This window comes from Chelonoidis abingdonii, chromosome 26 (genome assembly GCF_003597395.2).
Source record: "Chelonoidis abingdonii isolate Lonesome George chromosome 26, CheloAbing_2.0, whole genome shotgun sequence".
NCBI classification, from domain to species: Eukaryota; Metazoa; Chordata; order Testudines; family Testudinidae; genus Chelonoidis; species Chelonoidis abingdonii.
In genome coordinates, this window is record NC_133794.1 from 4,188,632 (window position 1) to 4,203,623 (window position 14,992).

General features: G+C 59.9%; 2 protein-coding genes across 2 annotated transcripts; one reads left to right on the forward strand and one right to left on the reverse strand.

The window, feature by feature from the left end:
• Window positions 1-177: 177 nt before the first annotated feature.
• LOC116817748 (guanine nucleotide-binding protein G(I)/G(S)/G(O) subunit gamma-12-like) lies at window positions 178-2,801 on the reverse strand. The gene is made up of 2 exons (XM_032768163.2): window positions 1,713-2,801; window positions 178-352 (listed from the first exon to the last, which is right to left on the reverse strand). Exons 1-2 carry the CDS (start codon window positions 1,803-1,805, stop codon window positions 227-229), a joined length of 219 nt encoding a protein of 72 aa, XP_032624054.1. The 5' UTR covers window positions 1,806-2,801; the 3' UTR covers window positions 178-226.
• A 7,783-nt stretch (window positions 2,802-10,584) lies between these two features.
• DHPS (deoxyhypusine synthase) lies at window positions 10,585-14,923 on the forward strand. The gene is given in 11 exon segments (XM_075061181.1): window positions 10,585-10,723; window positions 10,725-10,806; window positions 10,842-10,850; window positions 11,125-11,289; window positions 11,535-11,656; window positions 12,040-12,136; window positions 12,598-12,684; window positions 13,215-13,320; window positions 13,734-13,837; window positions 14,075-14,200; window positions 14,321-14,923. Coding segments are annotated over 11 exon segments (1,104 nt in total). The 5' UTR covers window positions 10,585-10,613; the 3' UTR covers window positions 14,417-14,923.
• Window positions 14,924-14,992: the final 69 nt, after the last annotated feature.

Below are 14,992 nucleotides of genomic sequence, written 5' to 3' on the forward strand. Positions count from 1 at the left end.
GCCCAGGGGTCGGAAAGTCTCCTGCTCTCTGCACACGGAGGCTGCGCTGACGTGGTGGAGGGGAGGAGGGAAGGGTGGGACATGAGGAACCCATCAGGCCCGCTCCCTCTGGTTGGCTGGCGCAAGGGTCACACTGGTGGGAGGGGGGACAGTGATAGGAACCCAGCTGCCCCTCTCTTCAGAGGCTGCTCGCTGTTGTCCGGATGGGGCTGTGGGTCCAGTGTCCTCACAGGATGCTGCAGGTTTTCTTGTCTTTGAAGGGGTTGGCAGAGGCAGGGACCCCGGTCAGCAGCGGGTCGCTCTGCGCGTGTACCCGGCAGTACTGCAGCAGCTCGCAGGCTGCCTTGGAGACCTAGAAGGGGAGAGAAGGCAGGTGAACAAAGCCGAACAGCGAGGTGGTTAGAGCAGGGAGCCCTGGGAGTCAGGACTCCTGGGTTCTGTTCCCAGATCTGGGAGGGAAGTGGGGTCTAGTGGTTAGAGTGGGGAGCCCTGGGAGTCAGGACCTTACCCTGTCGGGCTTCCCAGAGACAGGGACAGAACCCAGGAGGCCTGGTTCCCAGCACCCTCCCTGGAAGCGGGGTGAGGTTGAATGACCAGAGCAGGGGCGTGCTGGGAACCGGGACTCCCTGGTTCTACCTCTGTCTCGGGGAGGCTCTGGACTGTGAGTTCCTGATTCCTGCTCCCTTGCTCTAATCACTAGAGCCTACTGTCCTCCCAGAGGTGGCAACAGAACCCAAGAGTCCTGACTTCCAGCCCCTGCCCCGCAACCCCAGCCAGGATGTCACCACAAAGCACCATCTTGCTGATGGGGAAACCAGCTCTGGGCAGAGAGCCCAGGCCAGGCTTTACGTAGGACCTGGCGTGGGTCAGTGCCAGCGGGGAGAGCCCCATCCTGGCACAGTTGAAAGGGGCCAGGAGCCTCCCCGTCCCCCATACCCGCACGCTGCCTCACCCTTTCGGAGCCGACTTTGCCGCTGATCCCGGCAGGATCTGGCTTTCTGCTGGGCCCTGCTAAACCATGCGTGAAAGGAACACGCTGGCCTGACCCCGCCACCACCTCCCAGGCAATTACCGTGTTCCTTCCCCTAATCCGTCCTGTAAACAGGGGCCTGAGGACGGAACAGCCTGAACTCGGCATGTGCCCTGCCCAACGCAGTGTTGGAAGCCCTCCACGCACCCTGGGCAGGAGGTCTGGAAAGGGACTCCCCGCTGCCCCTTCTCAGGCCCCTGTGCGCTGCTACCCTATAGGGGCAGATCTGAGCTGTGGCAGGGGCAAGGCTGTGCCTGTCCCTGCACCCCCCCAATCAAATGGTTTTGCCTCTGGGCCATGCTGCCCTGGGGAAAGATCCGCCCCTAGAGCCTGTCATGTCAATTCCCCGCTCTGCTCTTTCCCGGGCAGGTGTGTGTGGATAAGAGGGGCCTATTTAGGCCTTGAATCTCTTCTGCTCCAGCTTGGCAGCCGCTGCTGGTTCATCACCTTTCCTGCTGCTCCCCGTGACGCGAGTTTGTTAGGCCTCAGGCTGGTTTCTAGTGGGGGCAGCGGCAGAAACAGAGTCTGAGCTAGGAAGAGAACCCAGGAGTCCTGCTCAGCCTGAGCCGGGGCCTGGAGGCAGAACTCACGTCTCCCCCTCACTGGCGGGGAAAAGCCAGGCCCTGCCAATCCAGCACTAAATGAATTCCCCAGTGTAAGGATTGTGGGGGGGTCGTGTCACCTTCATTCTCTCCAGCCTGGCTTCTGTCCGCAGCTGCTCCACTGCCCTCCGGCCCTGGCTTGTGTGATTGCAGCTGGCTGCCTTCCCCAACATCTGCAGGGCACAGGGGGGCCAGGTTAGACCAATGAGGGGGTGAACATGCTGAACTCCACCAGCTTGCAGGCTGCTCCACGAGAACCGAAGCAGCAGGCAAAAGTCCGTGACATTTAAATAGCAGCCGATCTGAAGACTCCCAAATACCTGTGACCTGCCGCTGAAATGCAGCCACCTCTGGGGTGGGGCGTGGCAGGTATCTAACAGCGCACGACAGCGGATTGGGGTAGGCACAACTCTTGGGCCAGGAAGCCTGGGCACCCATCCCCTTTATCCTTCCATTATTACAAACGTGCTGCATGTCATTTATAGTCACGTTAATCATCCTTTCCCCTCCCTCCAGCTGCCGTGACTTGGCTTGGGGTCACCAACCAAGTGGTAGAGCTGTTAGAAGCCAGGACTCCTGGCTCCCACCCCGCCCTGCTCCAAGCACTCGACCTCATGCTGAGAACAGGATAGAACCAAGGAATGCGGACACCCAAGCCTTCCTCTGGCCAGTTTCCCCTTCCAGAAGCGGGGCTACAAGCCAGGAGTTCTGTCCCCCTCCGGACCAAGACTCCTGGGTCCTATTCCAAGCTCAGGATCAGGGTCTCACACACACACACAGTTGGGGTTTGATCCCTGCACCCACTTCTTGCTCCTGCCCTGGGAACAGGCTGTCCCAGAGCTGGGCCGATACCGGCAAGAGCCATCTGAGTCCTCCAGGCGCCTGTGAAACTCATTCCCTCCAGTCCTGAGAGCTGGCACTGGAGCCCAGTCCTGATCCGAACCTCCTGTCAGTTCCACGGCCTCCCCTGTTGTCTCAATTTAGGGAAGGGGGGATCAAAATCAGGGTCTGTTTTCTGGCTCCCCCCACCCCCAACGGGGTTGCTCCGCTCACCTGCGATGGCGACACACGTCCCCCCAGTCTGCAGCCTGGCGCGCTCCCCAGGTCCTGTATTGCTGCCCGTTTCTGTCAGTCTCCCCCAGCCCCCTGATGTCCCCGCCTCTGCCCTATTTATCCCCCCCAGCCCCGGCCCCCCCTGCCTGCCCTCACCCTCACCAGGCAGAGGTTCAGTCGGGCCTCCCCGCCCACCCCACAGGCTTTGATGCCTTTGAAGCCAGATGGGCCCTGTACAGAGCGAAATGTCACCCAGCAAAGTGTGGCAGCTGATCCGGAGCACCCCCTGCTGGGCCGGGCAGCATTTTCCCTGGCAGCGTCTTAGCCCTGAGAGCAGCCGGAGCTAATGCAGGCTGCTCCCGAAATGCAGCCGGGCCTGGGGTGGAGGACTCGCAGTGGTGGGGGAGGGGAGAGAGTGGCAATCATGCATTGGAACCCAGGGGTCCTTCCCAGATCCCCTCTTCCGCAGTCCAACCACTAGACCCCACACCCCTCCCGCCGCTGGGTATAGAACCCAGGTGTCCTGGCTCCTAGCCCCCTTCCCTGCTCTAACCACTAGGCACCACTTCCTTCCCAGACCCAGGGATGGAACCCAGGAGTCCTGGTTCCCAGCCCCTTCCCTGCTCTAACCACTAGGACCCACTCCCTTCCCAGAGCCAGGGATGGAACCCAGGAGTCCTGGCTCCCAGCCCCCTCCCTGCTCCAACCACTAGACTCCACTCCCTTCCCAGAGCCAGGAATGGAACCCAGGAGTCCTGGCTCTCATCCCCTCCCTGCTCTAACCACTAGACCTCACTCCCTTCCCAGAGCCAGGGATGGAACCCAGAAGTCCTGGCTCCCAGCCCCCCCCCCCGCTCTAAGCACTAGACCCCACTCCCCTCCTTGCACTTGGAAAAGAATCCAGGAGTCCTGCCTCCACTGCTGTGTTCATGAGCCCACAGGCAAACCTCTGGTGTTACGGGACCCCAGGGGGCTCCTGGGAAGAGCTGCAGGAGTTTGATCAATCTGCTTGCAAAGGATGAGCGGATCTGGGGGGCAGGGAGCTGCTTCTCTCCTGCGGCTCTAACCCACAGGCAGGGGCTGGGCACTTCCAACCTGCCAGGCGGGCTCGGACGCAGCTGCAGGCCCTGCTGCAAAATCTGTCTCCCTCAGGCAGTTCCGGATGCTCCAGTTCCCATTCTGACATGGGGCAAGTGGGGTCCCTCACTGGTTTGCAGCTGGGAAAAGGGGGGTGGCTGTGCAGGGACCCCAAACCCTGGCTTTCCGGGGTCACCCCCAGCCATGGTATTCGGCTTCGTCCCCCCTCCATACTGCTGGGCACCCCCAAGGTTGGCAGACAGGGTTGGAGGTCAGTGGCGGTCACGCTGCTTTGAAGACAGACTCCCCTTTGCCAAGGCATCCGGCCCATCTGGCTCGGGGCCCTGGGAGGTCACAACTGTTGGCATAAAGGTGAGCTGGGGTGGGGGGAGAAATCTGCTTATGGGGCCTGGGTAGCAGAACACCCGCTGTGTCTGGGCAGGCCTCACCCGGTTGCCCCTCAGTGCGTGATCGGGACTCACGTCCACTGTTCCCCACACCTCAGCCCCACCAGAGAGCGGCAGGAGGGCAGGGGGCGCCGGCTGGTGATGGTGGGTGATAAAGGGGCAGAGGGTGGGGTGGTAGATGGGGAGAGAAACCAGAAAGGGGGCAGCTTGGATACCACCATGATGGGTGCAATAGCAGAGCCTACCTAGAGATGGAAGGAGCTGGGGGCTGGAGGCGATACAGCCTGCACCCCAGTTTGTGGGGCTCAAAGGGAGCAATGAGCCATTTGAGCCTGGCTGCAGCAGCCTCAGGATGACGGGACACGTTCCAGCCAGCGCAGGATTGCTAGGAAGGTCATAGATTCCAAGGGGACCAGTGCAATCACCTAATCTGCCCCCCGCCTAACCGGCCATGCGATTTCCCTGGTGGGATTCAGTTCCTGTCTGAAGGACAGTGGGTTGTTTAGAAAAACATCCCGTCTTCATGTAAAGATGGTCAGGGATGGAGGGTCTGCCAGGACCGTGGCAAAGGGTTAATTACCCTCACTGTTCACCACGTATGCCTCCCGGACGGCTCTGTGCCGTGAAAGCCCAGTTCCTGGAGTACAGTTCCCCAGAACAGAGAGCTGGTCTGTGGTCACAGCAGGTAGAGCTGGGATCAGAACCAGGCTGCTTTGCCTTTCAGAGGGAACAGGCCCCGGTACGTGCATCTGGAACCGCTCTAGCCCAATATGGCGCTGAGTCACCATATAAGCCGCTTATGGCAGATTACGAGGCTGCTGACTCAGCACCAGGGTCGGTAGCTCGGGTAGGAACGGCTCATGCATTTACACACATAGGGGATGTCTATGCTACGAAATTAGGTCGGTTTTATAGAAGTCGATTTTTAGAAATCGATTTTATACAGTCGATTGCATATCTCCACACTAAGTGCATTGAGTCGGCGGAGTGCGTCCTCACTACCGTGGCTAGCATCGACTTACGGAGTGGTGCACTGTGGGTAGCTATCCCACAGTTCCCACAGTCTCCATCGCCCATTGGAATTCTGGGTTAAGCTCCCAATGCCTGATGGGGCAAAAACATTGTCGTGGATGGTTTTGGGTACATGTCATCAGTCGCCCCCTCCCTCTGTGAAAGCAACGTCAGATAATGGTTTCGCACCTTTTTTCCGTGCAGACACCATTCCACAGCAAGCATGCAGCCCGCTCTGCTCAGCTCACTGACACCGCCGCGGTTGTGGCCGGGGTGCTGCTGGCAGCAGACGGTGCAGTAGGCCTGCTAACCATCATCCTCCACCACTTCTACTGCAACTCTGCTCTCCTGCAGACGCCATACCACAGCAAGCATGAAGCCCGCTCAGCTCACTGCTGCTGCGGTGAGCATTGTAAACACCTCGCGCATTATCCTGCAGTCTATGCAGAACCTGAAAAAGCAGGCGAGGAGGCGACGACAACGCGACCACGAGAGTGATGAGGACGTGGATACAGACTTATCTCAAAGCACGGGCCCTGGCAATGGGACATCATGGTGGTAATGGGGCAGGGTCATGCCGTGGAACGCTGATTCCGGGCCCGGGAAACAAGCACACCTGGTGGGACCTCATAGTGTTGCAGGTCTGGGATGATTCCCAGTGGCTGCGAAACTTTTGCATGCATAAGGGCACTTTCATGGAACTTTGTGACTTGCTTTCCCCTGCCCTGAAGTGCAAGAATACCAAGATGAGAGCAGCCCTCACAGTTGAGAAGCGAGTGGCGATAGCCCTGTGGAAGTTTGCAATGACAGCTAGCTACCGGTCAGTCAGGAATCAATTTGGAGTGGGTAAAACTACTGTGGGGGCTGCTGTGATCCAAGCAGCCAATGCGATCACTGAGCTGCTGCTCTCAAGGGTGGTGACTCTGGGAAATGTGCAGGTCATAGTGGATGGCTTTGCTGCAATAGGATTCCCTAACTGTGGTGGGGCGATAGATGGAACCCATATCCTTTCTCTTGGCACCGGAGCACCAGGGCAGCCAGTACATAAACTGCAAGGGGTACTTTTCAATGGTGCTGCAAGCACTGGTGGATCACAAGGGATGTTTCACCAACATCAGCGTGGGATGGTCGGGAAAGGTACATGACACTCGCATCTTCAGGAATTCAGGTCTGTTTGAACAGCTGCAGGGAGGAATTTACTTCCCAGACCAGAAAATGACTGTTGGGGATGTAGAAATGCCAACAGTTATCCTGGGAGACCCAGCCTACCCCTTAATGCCATGGCTTATGAAGCCATACACAGGCACCCTGGACAGTAGTAAGGAGCAGTTCAACTATAGGCTGAGCGAGTGCAGAATGTGCATTTAGACGTTGAAAAGCATGCTGGTGCAATTTACTGACTAGGTTAGACCTCAGCGAAACCAATATTCCCATCGTTATTACTGCTTGCTGTGTGCTCCACAATCTCCATGAGGGTAGGGGAGAGACGTTTATGGTGGAGTAGGAGGTTGAGGCAAATTGTCTGGCAGCCGATTACGTGCAGCCAGACACCAGGGAGGTTAGAAGAGCACAGCAGGGCGCCCTGTGCATCAGAGCAGCTTTGAAAACCAGTTTCATGACTGGCCAGGCTATGGTGTGACAGTTCTGTTTGTTTCTCCTTGATGAAAACCTGCCCCCTTGGTTGACTCTACTTCCCTGTAAGCCAACCAACCTCCCCCTTTCGATCACCGGCTTCAGAGGCAATAAAGTCATTATTGTTTCCAAATCATGCATTCTTTATGAATTCATCACACAAATAGGGGGGAAACTCACAAGGTAGCCCAGGAGGGGTGGGCAAGGTGGGAAGCACCGGGTGGGGTGGTGGATGAGGGGAGGAGGGAAAGACAAGGCCACACTGTCAAAACATATTGAATGCCAGACTTCTGTTGCTTGGGCAATCCTCTGGGGTGGAGAGGCTGGGTGCCTGTAGCCTCCCCCCCACACCTGTGTTCTCGGGTGTCAGGGTGAGGAGGCTATGGAACTTGGGGAGGAGGGCGGGTGGTTATACAGGGACTGCAGCGGCGCTCTGTGCTCCTGCTGCCTTTCCTGCAGCTCCACCAGACGCCTGAGCAGGTCAGTTTGCTCCTGCATTAGCCTAAGAATTGCATCCCGTATCCTCCTTTGACGCTGCCACCGCCTCTCCTCTCGCTCCCACCTCCTCTCCTGGCGTTCCTGCCTCCTCTCCTGGCGTTCATTTTCTGCTTTCCTGAACTCTGCCACTGTTTGCCTCCATGAGCGGGAGGCCTGCATGAGTTCAGAGAACATCTCGTCGCAAGTGCATTTGTTTCGCCTTCTAATCCGCGCTCCCCTCTGGGACGGAAACGCTCGGGGGAGCATAGAAACATTTGCAGCTGTGGGAGGGAAAAAAAGGGAGAGTTGTATTTAAAAACGACCCATTTTAGAGAACAAGGGGAAACTATTTCACACTGAATCAAGCAATTCACATTACATAGCACAGGTGTGTTTGGTGCAAGGTCGCATTTTGCCTCTTATATTGAGGGCCTGCCGGTTTGGCGTGAGAAATCACACACGCTCGGCAGGGCAGCAGAATTCGGCTTGCAGGCAGCCATGGTGAGGCAAAGGGGTTCGGCTTCTTCAGCCTTCGTGATGTGTGGGAACGGTTTCAAACAACAGTGCCCTCCTTTCCCATACTCAGCAAAGCCCGTTGGGTTGCCATTTAAAGGTGGGGCTGAGGTTTTAGGCTGAATGTGCAGCACAATCCAACCCCCCCTGCCCCCAATTCTCCGGGATGATCCCTTCAACCCCACCCCCCACCACGTGGCTAGTAGCAGGAAAGATCCCTGTCAGCCAAACACTGAACAGCTCAGCTAGCGAGAAACTGCTCTCTCCTAGGTCTCATCTTACAAGCTGGGTGGGAACCATTCACCCCCATGAAGGGCTCTGAGTGCACTTCTGGCCCAGGGGCTGCTGGCTGCACGGGTGTGGGGGGGATTTCTAACTCACACAGGCTCTCAGCCGCTCAGCCTGAGGGAGCAGCCCCCCACTCCCAGCAGCAGCAGTCCACACAAGGGGGAATTGACATTTCCCAGAGCCAAGGGGGAGAGAGGTGCTGATCCTGCTCCTCTGGGACAGCAGCAGCAGCTTCTTGCTCCGGAAGGAGTAAAAGCCCATTCTGCTCTGCCCTGGAGATGGGCCACTTTGACCTGCCCCGGGTTAGAACCTGCAGCCACATGGGCTCATCTGCTGGCTCCCTGCCAAAACAGCTGATAGGCGGCTGCACACTGCATAGATTGGTTAGAAACAGCTAATCCAGCCACCCCCCAAAGGTTCAGGGGGCTCCACATGCCCCAGAGCTGATCTGCAGCTCCCACAACTGATGATCTAGGGTTACCAAAGGTCCGTATTTCCCCGGCCGTTTTTAGATATTTAAAAATTCCTCCCCGATGGGATTTAAGAACTAAAAAGCCGGACATGTCTGGGAAAATACGGATGTATGGTAAATTAATCATTAAACACGCTGGCTTTTAAGGCCTGTATTATATGCCCAAAGTTACACTCACCAGAGGTTCCTCCCCCGGCGTCGTGGTCCAGGAGTTCTGCCTGCACAGACACTTCTCCCCGTATAGAGATCAGATCCAGCACCTCCCGTTCGGTCCCCGCTGGAGCTCCTTTGGGAGTCTGGGACTGCATGGTCTGTGCAGAGGAGCTCTGCATGGCCACCTGCTGCTCAGCTCCCACGCTGGCCAAACAGGAAAGGAAATTCAAAGATTCCCGGGGCTTTTCCTGTCTTACCTGGCCAGCGCATCCGAGTTGAGAGTGCTGCCCAGAGCGGTCACACTGGAGCACTCTGGGATAGCTCCTGGAGGCCAGTACCGTCGAATTGTGTCCACACTACCCCAAATTCGACCCAGCGAGGTCGATTTTAGTGCTAGACCCCTCACCGGGGAGCAGTACAGAAATCGATGTTAAGAGCTCTTTAAGTCGACAAAACAGGCTTGGTCGTGTGGACGGGTTCAGGGTTAAATCAACCTAAAGCTGCTAAATTCAACCTAAACCCCTAGTGTGGACCAGGATTAACATGGGGATAAAGTTGCCTTATGCTGATCTAGTTTATTCCCCTTCCCATACAGGAGTAGCAGCGCCAGACCTGCGTCTACACGAGGGGAAGCTGATCTGGTTTAATAAGCCTGGCCTGGTACAGATAGGGTTGCCAGTTTTGGTTGGATGTATTCCTGGAGGTTTCATCATGACATACTCCTTAATGAAAGATGAATCTTTAATTCCTGGAGAGTCCAGGACAATCCTGAGGGTTGGCATCCCTAGCTATAGGGCACCAGTATACGGGTGCAGTGTGAGCCGGGGTATGGGGGCTGCTAGGAGGCTCTCAGAGTTGGAGGATTCTTGACCCTTGAGGGCCACCGTTCCCGGCTTCTGTTCAAGATGGCGGCTCCCACGCAACGGTGGTTGAGGGGCAAGATGGCAGCGTCCAGGAGTACGGAGACGGTGCGCACGCGTGACCCAGCAGGGCTGCCGTAGCCGGACCGGGTCAACATGGCGGCGGCCAGGACCGGGAGTGCGGCATCGGGGCTAACGGGAGCCTGAGGGTCCTGTACGAGGCAGCCGGGCCGAGGTGCGTGCGGCGCTCCCCGGGGCCCGGAGGGGGGGCTCGGGGCGGGGGCTCGCTCGGGGGCGCTCCCCGGGGCTTCGAGCGGGGGTGGGGGGTGGGGAGCTCGCTCGGGTGGCGAGGGTCCCCGGGCGGCTGGGGGGGGGCGTCGCTCGGGGCGGGCGGGGCTCTACTGGGCGCTCGGGGCGGCGGGTCCCCGTGGGCTCGGGGCGGGGGCTCGGGGCGGGGGCTTTTCCTGCCCCCGGGGCTCGTCGGCGGGTGCGTGGGGTCCCGGAGGATGCTCGCTCGAGGGGCGGTTTTTTTTGGTGGTGTGGTTGTGTTTGGTGTTGAGCTCGTTTTTGTTTGTTTGTGTTTTTGTGTTTGTGCCTCTGGGCTCGGGGCGGGCGGTGGCTCGCTCAGGGGGCGGGGGCTCCCCGGGGCTCGGGGCGGGGGCCCGCCTCGGGGGGCGTTGGGCTCTCTGGGGCTGCGGCGGGAGGGACTGGAGCTCGCTGGAGGGGCTCGGGGCGGGGCCGCTCAATGGGGCGGGGGCTCCCCGGGCGTCGGCGGCGGGGGCTCGCTCTGGGGGCGGGGCTCTCTGGGGCTCGGGCGGGGACGCTGGAGCTCGCTCGGAGGGCTGGGGGGGCTCGCACGGGTGCGGGGCATCGGGGCGGGTGGGCTCGCTCCGGGGGCGGCTTCTAGGGGGACTCGTGGGATGGGGCTTGAGGCGTGGGCTGGCTCTGCGGCTCGCTGGGGGGGGGCCTGGCGAGGGCTGCCCCTGCCCATCCATGACCCCCCCTCCCATCACCGCAGAGCCGCGGGGCGCCGGGCCCATGGAGAGCGCCGGGGATTCCCGGGTGCGGCCGTGGCGGGCCGTGCTGAAAGCCAGCGCCGGCCTGCCCGAGGCGAGCCTGCAGGTGCGGGGCTACGACTTCGACCGCGGCTGATCACCGCGCCCTGCTCCAGTCCTACTCACCACCGGCTTCCAGGACCACCAGCTCGGCAGGCCGTGCAGGAGATCAAACAGTGATTGGTGAGAGGGGGGGAGGCTGGGAAGCCAGGACGCCTGGGTTCGTCCTGGCTGTGGGAGGGGAGTGGAGTTGAGTGGGTAGAGCAGGCCCGATGGGGGCTGGGGAGTCAGGACTTCCTGGGTTCTGTACCTTTCTGCTGCTGGCAAGCCACTGCCTGCTCTGTGCATCAGTGTTCTCCATGTCCATTGCCTCCTTGAGGCTGCCATGAGAGCGAGGGCAGGGGGCGTCCGCCAGGTAGCCTGGGGGGGGGGGGGGTGAGTGCCCCGACCCACCCGCCCGCGTACCCCTGACATGTGGCTGCTCCGGTTCCCAGATCGTGGCGAAGCTGGAGCCCCTGGGTGAGGAGGAGGAGACCCGCGCTGACCTGAACCCCTGTCGCCGGCAGCCCTCGGGCTGCACCATCTTCCTGGGCTTCACCTCCAACCTCATTAGCTCGGGCATCCGTGAGACCATCCGCTACCTGGTGCAGCACAACATGGTATGGCCCCCCCCCCCCATGTCCCTTGAGCTCCCTTGGCACTGAGCACCCGTGTCCCTGAGGACCCCTCCTTGAGCCAGGCTCTGACACCCAGGCTGCTGCCATATCCCCCCATTCCCCTCAACCCCAGTGCTGGACTCCGACACCTGAACAGCACCCCCCCACCCCACCCTCACCCGGGGGCTCCCAGCACTGGGGTCCCAGGGCGGGGGGGTCTGACAGGCAGGGGTCCCTGTGCCGCGCAGGTGGACGTGCTGGTGACCACGGCAGGCGGCGTGGAAGAGGATCTCATCAAATGCCTGGCACCTACCTACGTGGGGGAGTTCAGCCTGCGGGGGAAGGAGCTTCGGCAGAGCGGGATCAACAGGTACAGGGAGGGTGCATGGCTGGGAGGCAGGACTCCTGGGTTCTCTGGGAGGGGAGTGGGATTTAGTGGTTAGTGTGTGTGTGTGTCGGGAGGGTGGGGAGGCTGGGAGCCCAGACTCCTGGGTTCAGTCCCTGGTTTGGGAGGAGAGTGGGGTCTAGGGGTTAGAGTGGGGAGGCTGCGGGTCAGGAACTGATGCTCTAGAGGTAAAAGGCTCCATCTCCTATTCCCAGCCACTCCGCCAGGATCCTCCCTGCTCCCCAATCTGTGGGGATCAGGACATGCCAGTTGTCTCCCTGTTCTTTGGGGCAGAGTGGGGCTTGTGGAGAGGCTGAGTCCAGCTGGTTTGGGGGGGGTGGGGGCTGAACCTGCTTGTTTCTCTCCAGGATCGGGAACCTGCTGGTGCCCAACGACAACTACTGCAAGTTCGAAGACTGGCTCATGCCCATCCTGGACCAGATGGTCGCTGAGCAGAACATGGAGGTGAGAGCCAGGGGGTGGGGGAGGCCATGTCCCAGGGGAGGGGATGGTGCTGGGCCTGTAGGATGCTGGGAGTCTCTGACCTCATCCCTACTCAACCCCGCCACCCCTGCCAAAATACTTGGCACGTGTAGATGGGAGGGGAGTGGTTAGAGAAAGGGGGGCTGGGAGTCAGGATGCCTGGGTTCTATCTCTGGCTCTGGGAATGGAGCAGGAGGTCTAGTGGGTTGAGCAGCGGGTGGGCGAGGCACTGGGAGTCAAGACTCTTGCGTTCTACCCCTTGGGAGAATCACTTTCCTCTGTGCCTCAGTTTCCCTATCTGTACCGTAAGGGGGAGAGCTGTGAGGATGAGCAGGTGAATGTCGATAATTCCCTCTGAGTTGAGGGGGCAGGGCAGGGGCGGGTCACATCGCCCAGGCAGGAGGGGGTGGTTTCACCACAGCTTTGGCCCTTGGGTCCTGCAGGGTGTGAAATGGACCCCATCCAAGATGATCGCACGGCTGGGCAAGGAAATAAACAACCCGGAATCGGTCTATTACTGGGCACAGAAGGTCAGTTGGGGGGTCCTGTGGTTCAGGGGTGCTCCTGTTCGTTTCCCCACTGGGGCTCCAGGATTGGACTGTTAGCTGACCCTCCCCCAGAGCCTGGGTGAGCGGCTGGTTGGAGCACTGCCCCTTTAAGACAGGCTAGACAATGACTCAGAAATCTGCCACGTCCCCCTGGGTTCCACCCAGTCTGGCAGGGGTGGGGATCAGCAGCCTATTCCTCTGGGCTTCAGCCCTTCTGCGTGGGGGGCCAATCCACAGCCCCCCACCACGGGGGGAACAAATCTCTCCCACCTCATTGGCCCCAGCTACCCCATCTAACTGCCCCCCACCCCCTGAGCCAAGCTCTGTATTGTGACCTCTGCTCCTCCACAAACGCTACTTTGAGGGAGGAACCCCCCGGCCCTCAGGGTGTTGCTCTGCCCTCAGCCCACCCAATCAATTGCCATAGGTGGAACTAACCCAAACTCCCCGCCCCATCTCCTCTGCCCTGCCCCGCCCCACGCTCCTTGCCCCACTTATGTGTCCCTTTGCAGAACAACATCCCGGTGCTGAGCCCGGCCCTGACAGACGGATCCCTGGGGGACATGATCTTCTTCCACTCCTACAAGAACCCCGGTCTGGTGCTGGACATTGTGGAAGGTGATTCTCTCCTTCCCACCCAGGCATGGGCCTTTCTCTGCAGCATCCTGATTGCTCAGCGCCCCCCTCCCAGCCCCTGGTTTAGACTGGGCAGGAATCTCAGGCCCAATCCCTGCAGTGCTGGGGGGATTTCTAGTGTGAGGGGGACCCCCTTCAAATCAAGCTCTTGGGAACCCTCTCTACATTACCACAGAGCGTACAGATTGTCCCCCTGCTGAGACTTCCCACCCCAAACTAGGTACGGAGGGGTTCCTGGCTTCTAGCCCAGCTCAGGGAGGGCAGTGGGATTTAATGGTTAAGGCAGGGGAGGGGGTGGGGCAGGACTCCTGGGTCCTCCCCCTGGGTGGGAGCAAGCAGCAGGAAGAAGGGAGTCACCGTGGTGTCTCTCTCTCTCTCTCTCTCTCTCTCGGCAGATCTCCGGCTGATCAATACTCAGGCCATCTTTGCAAAGAAGACGGGCATGATCATCCTAGGAGGGGGCCTGGTCAAACACCACATCGCCAATGCCAACCTGATGGTGAGGGATGGTGGGGGGTGGGTGTGTCTTGCTGGCTGGGCTTGGGCGGGCCTGCCTGGGCGCTGTGGCCTCGTGTGTGTTAACCCAGGTGTAGCTGTGCTATAGCTTCAGCTCCAACACTCATTTGGGGGATTACATTTTTCACTGCAAACTGCACTTTCTCTCCCCATCACGCTTGGGGAGGGGGCTGGGAGAAACCCGCTTGGGGGTCACGCTCCCTCTCTCTCCGCCTTGCAGAGGAACGGGGCCGACTACGCTGTCTACGTGAACACGGCACAGGAGTTTGACGGCTCCGACTCGGGGGCCCGGCCAGATGAGGCGGTGTCCTGGGGGAAGATCCGCATGGATGCCAAGCCGGTGAAGGTGGGCGTGGAGAGCTGGAGGGTGGCTGTGTTTGGGGGATGGGGAGCTGGAGGGATTGGGGGGCGGGGGTGAAGGATCTGGTGCCTGCACTCATGTCCCTGGTCGCTCTCCTCGTGGCAGGTTTACGCCGACGCTTCCCTGGTTTTCCCACTGCTGGTGGCTGAGACCTTCGCCCAGAAAGCCAGTGCCTTTGGCTCCGAGAAGCAGCATGACTGAAACCCCCTGGCTCAGCAGGGCCCCAGACTGGGACGCAGCATGGGGAGTCCGGATGGGGAGGGGAGTCCTAGGCCCTAGGAACAAATGGGCTTATACCCAAGCCCAATTTCCCCTCTCCCCGACCCGTCACCGGAGACTGCACCCACCCCCCAGCCTCTGCCCCTGTGGCTGTGCTGGGATCCCAGGGAAGGCGGGGAGGTTCTGGCTTTAACCCCCTGCTTCCGAATTCACAAGGGCTGGGGCGTGCCTGGGTGTCAGGACTCCTGGATTCTAGACCCAGCTCTGCTGTAGAATGGGGGTGGCCTTGCCCGCCCTCAGGGGCTGTGAAGCTCAGTGCATTGAGGCCTTAGGTAAGGGCAGGGTTGTGACCAGCTCCCCCACTCCAGGGTGTTGGCAGAGCCTAGCACCCACCCCTCACATCCGCCTTTGGACTCGTGGCTGGGGGCAGCAGGGCTAGGCCGGGTCCCACTGATCCATGGCACGTGTTAAACATGATTTTATTATTCAGCTTTTGGGAAAGAACCACTGCGCTCCCATCTCACTGCACTGCCCCAGGGGTGTTAGCAGCGAAGAGCC